Genomic DNA, 8,374 nt, shown 5'->3' with positions numbered 1-8,374 from the left:
CCGGGGCGGACCGTGCAGACCAGATGCGCTCAAACTCTCAAATTTAGCGATTGACATGTGACGTCACTGTCAGCGGGCACCTGAAAGGCAACTAAACAGAAGAGCACGTAGGAGTCACGACACATCAGTGGACGGCAAATTTGTATGGTAAGTGCTTTATACAAAGTCGTCATCGCGTTTTGAAGTCACTGCTTAAATGCTAAACAAGTTATTCAATCGAGCTTTAATAAAATGACCGGTGTATTCAAGTGATCTGCCATGTCTGCAAGTTAAGTGATTCAAAATTTGTTGCATAACAACATACGGGGGGAGAAAGCATTTACTCTGTGTTGCTGTAAATGTTTCAATGTTTGAAATCTACTGAGCCCCTCCTCCTTGTGTTTGTGTATTTGTATCACTGCCTTGATTGCACAGATGGGTGAGCCTGGGACCAGGTGCTGCTGATCATTGTCAGTCGCTTACTTAAACCGGTCCTTGACCTCACATAATCGCCAGATCAACAACTCACCTACAGGTATGTGACTTTCAGCTAACAAAGAATCTTGTAATCCTGATACTGAGCTCATTTTTGTGTTTTCCCCCATAGATCCTGTACAGCTTGCCTGGCAAAACGCCTGCCTGCCCGTTGACCTGTCCTATCACCAAACTGCCCACCGGATTCTTCGGACACTACCATTCCCTCTCATTGTCAATAATTTAGATCCCCCGTTAGCCCAGAATCTTAATAAATACAATATCTTGTTTACAGTCCAAAAATGGGTCATCTTTAATATGGAGTTGCTTGTTCCAATTAAAAAATATTTTGTGAAAAAACAATGTTGTATTGTTCTGTTGTTGTATGCTGCATTAATGTTAGCATTAATAAATGGCATGAAAAATTGTTGTCATTATTGCTTTTAATAGATGAATTTAATTTGCAATATAAACAAATTAAAGTATGATACATTGAACAAAATGGACAAAATGGAAATACTGAAAACGGTTTTGAAACAAATCTGGCCTAGATTGTGTACCATATCCGAGCCATACATTAATGTCGCGTCTGCTACTTTGGACCATTTCTGGCCCAAAACTGGTTGCTAATCCAGCAAGTGACTCCTTACTGAGTCAAAAAGACAGTGGGTTGGATCCGTTTTAGGAATTTGGGCCGAAATTTGCAGTACATCTTGCCCATGTCCACTGTTATATTTTGCTATCTGGGAATTATTTCATTTTCATTATTAACAGAGGTGGGTAGAGTAGACAAAATAATAAAAAAACAAGAGTAGTATTACTACAAAATAATACTCAGTTCACAATAAAAGTATTCATCTAAAAAATCTACTCAAGTATAAGTAAAAAAAAAAATTCTGTCAAAAGAACACTCAAGTAATGATTTACTTCATACAATCTCAATTTTTTTTTAATAATGGTATTTTTTTCCCCGAGTAGCCTACAATGCCATCTATTTGAACTGTTATCATTATACTGTACTATAACCTATTATATGCCCATATTACAACAAAGAACTACACACAAATCATCGAATTCTGACTCAAAAAATCAACAGAAATGAAACATCACCCAGCCAAAGAGCATGAGTGCCCTCTAGTGGAGAAAACATATTACCTACCATGAAATTAAAAGGATCATATCTCCGATTCACCCATCAAAAGAGCATGAGCACGGTTGGGGGATAATGGGGTAAAATAGCTGCATTCGATACTACCGAAGCCAGGAGGCAAGTACCGTCACGAGATTTTGATGGTATGTTAACCTTAGGCAAAAATACCGGTATCACAGTATTGCTATTATAGCTCTAAAATGTGTTATTTTGAGATGAATGGGTTAAAAAAAAACTTTTTTCCATTGAACAGGATTTCTGTATTTTTCATAATATATTTGCAAATTGGAACATTAACATTAATATAATGTCAAAATAAATAAATAAAATATTTATGGATATAATTGAAATAAATGGAACTTCTAAACTAAATCCACAGCCACAGCTGAAATTGCTCAACATTAGAACAAGAACCCTCGGTAATATAAAACTGGACTTAAATGATATATGATCAAATTGATTTTATGTAAAACACATACCACTACTACTATTAATATTTTTCATTCATTTTCCGAGCCGCTTATAATGACGTGAATATTAATAGAGAGCGAGACTAAGAGAGCGTGTGTATGACTCGTATCATCATTTACACATTATACACACACGACCTCTCTCAACAAGTAGTCACCATAGAGAAAATACACAGACTGTACAATAAAAAAATTATTTTGAACAGATGTTTACAATGGCGGAAGACTACTAAAGTAGGCTAATGGTTTAGAGATAGAGTTAGCCGTTTTGGCATGCTAACTAGCCACGTTATCTGTCTCGTTAACAAGCTTATGTTATAGTATTTGTTTTACCATCTCTGGACACACTAAACGCACTGGAGTACACTCTCTTAGCTGGTGGGAAATGTTCATCACAGTGTTTACGTACCCTAAATTTGTGTACAGTATATTTAGTGTAAAGTGACGGATGATGGTCACGTAAATGTGAAATCATGTTGGAGGTCCTGCTGTCCTTCCTCCTCTAAGTCTTGGCCGTCTGTTTCTTTTCGGGAGGCGAAGTACTCTCATACTAGCAACTTCGTCTTTTTTGAGGGGGGAAAAACTCTGCATCAGCTGAATGTATTAATGTTTTCATTTTTGTCACATTAACTCTTCTTTTTCAGGTGAGGGCATTACAATATATAGGGTTTTTTGGTTTTTTTCCCCCCTACCAACACTGGTTGAGTGCTAGTCGTCACATTACATCTATTAATTGATTTATGGGGAGCAGCTAGCCTAGTTTGTTTAAGAGGTGGGACTAGGCATTCAGCTAATTTAGAGTGTTGCACAATGGCAAATACTGCTTTACGAGACAAATAGTTAAGCAACTGAGGTTTAGAGGGACACACACATACATACATTTCTTCATCTTGTTTGGAGTTTTAAAGTCTAGTTAACAGATTAATGTGTCAGATTCTTCCACTTAGTTTTCGTAAATAATACCATTTGTTGTTATTAAGCCCAAAAATCTAAAAGTCAGTCATTTTTCACCTAAATCAAGAAAAAATGCTTTCAAAGAATGTTTTGAATAATATCTATTCTTGAGTTAAAAACATTTCTGACAAATATTTTTAAAGATTAAACGTAGAAGCTTTTTGCTTAAAATAAATCTGTTAAGCTTATTTTCAGCTAGCCATTTTTCTAATTTCAAGAAATCTGAGTAAAATTTACTTGAAGCACTGGCAGATCATTTCACTTATTTCTAGTTGATTTACACTGAAAACAAGGGAATTTAAGTTTGTCTTTTTTTTTAGTTTTAAGGAGATGGGTTTTGCAGTGCATATGTATAGGTTCAGATGATACACCGTTCGATTCAAACTTTTGTTTTCAAAAACTACTAAAGAAACATTTTGAAAACTTCCAGAATAAAATGTCTGGATTTTATAAGCAAATTTGAATTACAATATTTGAACACAAATTTGTGGATTAACATACAAAAAAATACAAAATTGTTAATCATCTCTTAACTAGCCAGGAATGCAAAAAATAAACATTTTTCTAATACCACTCAAAATTGTCTCACAAAAATAAAAATAGAGCCTTCCTTCAGGAAAAAAACACTACAGCTTTTGTCCATTGGCACAGCCAAACTCAACAAAAAACGAAAGCTCCTTTGGGCTGCTTTAAGACCACATAAGAAAAATAAAAATGAAAACTGGGAAGAAGGGGGTAAACCCTGGTTCACTACATTTCTTACAGCTGAGCAGAGTTCATTATATTTCTCAGTTCAATTAACATTTATATAGTAAAATACACATACTGGAGGACACTTCTGCTGAAGCAGTTTCCGACTTAGGCTTTCACATTACATTCGGCTGATGGCCGAAAAAAAAAACTTCTAATATCCATCCTCTTCAAAGCGGGCGGAGGAGGCGACATGTCGACATGTATCGTGTGAGTGTGCGCGTGGTGGGGTAGGTCAAGTCAACAGGCAATCAAACGTCCGTTTGAGGGAAAAAAAACATGGACTGGCTCATTCAGCAAGAGAAAAAGGGATAAATGTAAGTCTGAAAATAGTTCACTTAATAATTGTAGAGTCAATTCTATTGTTACAACATATGGGAACACATTCTAAATGACTCATATAACTGAACGCATTACATAGGTTACTTAAAAGTTGGTGGGGACAATTTGAGCATCTTGAAAAGTTGGTAGTGTTTTGTCCCTATTGTCCCTATGCAAACCTACGCCCTTGCCAAGCAGTGCCACCCGTTGACATCACCCCCCAGGTTGCATTGCGACGTGAACAACAATGGCGACCAACTAGTTAAGCTAATTTTACAAATTTTATAAAAACGAAAACAACAAGCTGGGTTTTCATATCAAATTATTATTACTCGTAGTACATTTATCTTTTAAAGAGATCCTTGATCTTAAAGACATGTTGGCTCTATTAAACCACAATTGTTCTCTATGTTGTTGGAAACACATAAAATGTTAAATCAATGGCAATATTTTATAATATTTAATACATATTTTGACCGATAGTTGGCGCCATGTTTTGCGGGCTCGGAGTGATGACGTAATTGGGACGTTTCCAATTGTGTACAACAATTGTGTATTGCTGCCTAAACTCGCCGAGTAAAATGCCACGATGTGCTGCTTTTGAATGCAATTTCCAGTCAAATGGTAAGATGGGGAGTGATGTGATTCTCCACAGATTTCCTATTGACAAGAAGAGGAGAAAGGTTTGGGAAAATGCCTGTAGACTGACAAAACTTCCCAAAGACCCAAGGCTTTGTTCTCGCCATTTTTCTCCTACCGCATTCGAGGCTTTTAGTCGACGACAACTTATTAAAGAGCTCACCGGAGCGGCTGGATAAAAGCGGAGACTAAAATCAAATGCTGTTCCAACTATTTTCCCTCACGTGAAGCCTCAACGCGCTTGGATAGCGAGTGAAATGCCTAGACAGGAAGACAAGAAACTGCTGGCCGCTCTTTTCAGCAGGCAAACTGCTCCTGTCGCTACAGCGATAGGCGAACCTTCGGGCTAGTCACAGAGGAAGCTAATAATTCACCTCTACTGTCAGTTCATCAGCCAGTAAGTGTGTCTGTTCAGTATTCACCTAATATGAGTGATGCTGCCACTCAAACTGATCCTGACACGTCCGATGCAGCAGTACAGTGGCCAGCTGATGCGTGCCGAGCACTTAATATGGACCACCCTTACATAGCTAAATGTGAGTTGGATGTACAAGACCTGGAGGACACGCGATCCCAGGATTTGTTACCGTCAGATGGCGAATTTAATGAGGACAGTCAGGCACAACACGACTCCGATCCTGACTATCACATGTGTGCATTCATAGTTTTATTACCTTCAGTGAGAGTTTATAATGTCAATAGTCATGAAATAAAAATGCACAAATGACAAGGTGTATTCACACTTTTGGCCTGCACTGCATGTAAAGCACATGACAGCTCTGGATTCTAACAATCTACATAATTATATTGGAATAAGTTTGATAATGCAATAGCTCATCTTGAAGATCTGCTAACAAAAACCGGAGTTCTCGACAGCATACGCTCTCTCTCGCTCCATTGTCATTGAGACGCACTTGCCGTAAGTACATCACCAGTTTTGCCCAACTCTTGTCTTTTCAAGTATTTCCTGCTCTTCATTTTGCCTTTGCTGCTCGTCTTGTGAACCACCGACAGTGCTGTCCCGCTCTTCACTTTTCCACTCTGGTTCAAATTGGAAGGGCAGAACCGACGACATGTTGGGGTAGCTAATGAGTGACACGCTGGAAGTTCGGCAGCGGGCCATGTCACCGCACTGCGACGTCAACACGCATGGCGACCTATCAGTTAAAATAATTTTACAAATTTTATAAAAACGAAAACATTAAGAAGGGTTTTAATATAAAATCGTTATAACTCAAAGTAACATTTATCTTTTAAGAATTACTTGTCTTTATGTCCGTGGATCTCTTTAAATCAGTTTAGAATACAAAAGTTAAGAAACAGCACCAACTACTGTATTTGTTTCTCTGACACAAGTTTGATATTATAACTAGCGGATTGTTAGTCATTAAGAATGGAAACTTCCTTACAGCTCAAAAAAGATTTAATTGGTTTTGTCAATCAGCATCATACAATCAGCAACAACCCAATCAAATCCAACTTTTATTTATTTAAATTTGTCACACATTTAGAATGATTATACATATGAACTGGAAAAATGTATGAGAAAATAAACTTTCAAAACTGACTGTAATTCACAATTAAATCACTCTATAGTATAAATGATCATTTCAAACATAGTTTGTTAAACCAAAGACCTCTTGTTTCCACTCATAAAAAATTGTGCCGATTGCTTTAACATAGTATACAATACGATTATGTGAAGTGAGTAAGTGTATGCAGTTGAGAGGATCACTGACTTAATATGAGATTGCCTTTCCTGAATCTCTAAACATTAACTGAGGTGATGGTGATGTCACCAGCAATCTCCAGCTCTGAAAGTCGATTCAGTTGAGTGAAACGATGCTTGTAGTCGTGCACGTGCGCCCCGTTTGCCACAATCCTGAAGGAGTGAATCTCACAATAGATGGTCAGCTAAATGAAAACAATTTAGTTATCAGTTAGTCTCACGGGTATATTTTCATTTTGAAGATAGAAATAGAGATTAAAGGAGCAATATGTAAGATTTGCACTTCAATAATTCATTGACTGGCCCTTACATTTCAATTGGGGACGTAATGAAAGTAAAATCCTTGGCCAAAACTAAAACCGAATATTGAAAACACTTGACCGAAAATGCATAAACCGAAAGGCTGACTTATACACATGTATGCAATTCATTTTTTGTTTCATTTTTTAAAATTATTATTTCATTATTTTCCGATCATTGCCCTTTGCCTTGGCCTTATTGACCTCTGAGGCTTGAGAAATTTAGTTTGAAAGGTGCCGATTGAAACCCCTTGGCAGGGTGCGTTCCCAGTGAGGATTTTGTGGCAATTGACGTTACTTATTACAGTGGTCCCACAGCATATTTGCAGTTTGGGACCTACAGATATCTTATTGTGGATTTTACCCCCCATTTTTTTGTTGTATTTTTTCAAAGATGTTTTTAAATATGATAAAAAGTCAAATTTTACTATTTTGTGTGGGCGTGCCAAACTGTGAGTAAGGCTTTCCATTTATCAATGGATTTTTTAAAAATGCATTTACAATAGGCATTAATTATTCACAGCTATTCTCTATTCGCCTTTTGAATAACAGAGATTGACTGTAAACCACTGTGTCTTTGCATGACATATAACAAACAGAAACCATAAAACATATGAATGTGTAAGAGTAGAGTCACATACTGTGAAAGGCTGTCCCTTGCGGAAGGGCATCGGGCCGCCCCTCTCCTCCGAGCCCCATTTCTCCCCCCGCTTGGTGTTTCGAACCACAATGTTCTCATTCAGACGTGGATTATAATGTAGAGCAATGCCAGTGGGATGGTTAATATTGATGTGGAACCTGTAGTATGAAACAGGGAAATGCACATTACCTTGTGGACATGGTCTGTTATTTCAAAATATCTTCTTGGATGCTTGCTGAGAGGTGGTATTTTTATTGACAGATTCTTTACAATTCGAACGTCTCAGGGAATGTACAATCCGTGGACAAAAAGGAATCAGAAAAGAATCCAAGGCAAATTTATTTGTATAGCAAAATTCAACAAAAGGTAATTCAAAATAAAAAGAAACGTTGAACAACAATAACAACAAAAAATTAAAATGCTAATTATAGCATTTTGTTTCATTCATTTGTAGGCTCTACACTGCAAAAACACACCTCCTTAAAGTGACTGTGACACAAAAAACATGTTTATTACATATTACACGCGGTATTTTATGCTCCTGAATGAAATGGACCGCTTGAATGTGTGTGGAAGCGATCAATATATTTATTTAATTTTTTGAATCCCGCACCACGAAAATGAATGACTTCCGGACAGATACTGGATTGAGGAAGAAAGCAAATGTGACGTCAGCAGACTAATTATTTTCACAGTACAGCCATTACTAAAGTATGCCAAAGACCTGCAGATTCAGCTGATTTTGCGGATTAATTTGTTTATTTTTTGCGTCACGCCAGCCCAATGTGCTGCAGGCTTTTGTTGTTGTTGTACCAGGGAGAGTGGTGTGAGACTTTTTGGATTTCCAAAAGATCCTGAATATTGAACAAAACAAGTCCGACAATCAAGAGACCATTGGACGGATGACTACTTGAGTACATGTTTTATTTTATGTGAAATACTGGGATCATGGCAAACGTTTTAATAAGG

The 8,374-nt window shown here is 37.2% G+C and overlaps 1 protein-coding gene across 1 annotated transcript in view; it reads right to left on the bottom strand.

Moving 5' to 3' along the window:
- Positions 1-5,998: 5,998 nt before the first annotated feature.
- LOC130917328 (galectin-9-like) overlaps positions 5,999-8,374 on the bottom strand; it is a 32,807-nt gene continuing 30,431 nt past the window's right edge. Inside the window, exons 7-8 of the mRNA XM_057838620.1 lie at positions 7,407-7,563; positions 5,999-6,651 (exon numbers count right to left, since the gene is read on the bottom strand). Of these exons, the coding sequence (XP_057694603.1) occupies positions 6,505-6,651; positions 7,407-7,563 (304 nt within the window). The 3' untranslated portion in view covers positions 5,999-6,504. The remainder of the gene's footprint in view (positions 6,652-7,406; positions 7,564-8,374) is intronic.

This window comes from Corythoichthys intestinalis, chromosome 6 (assembly GCF_030265065.1).
Source record: "Corythoichthys intestinalis isolate RoL2023-P3 chromosome 6, ASM3026506v1, whole genome shotgun sequence".
NCBI lineage: Eukaryota > Metazoa > Chordata > Actinopteri > Syngnathiformes > Syngnathidae > Corythoichthys > Corythoichthys intestinalis.
Note: the sequence above shows the minus strand (reverse complement) of the source record. Positions and strands in the feature narration are given on the sequence as shown.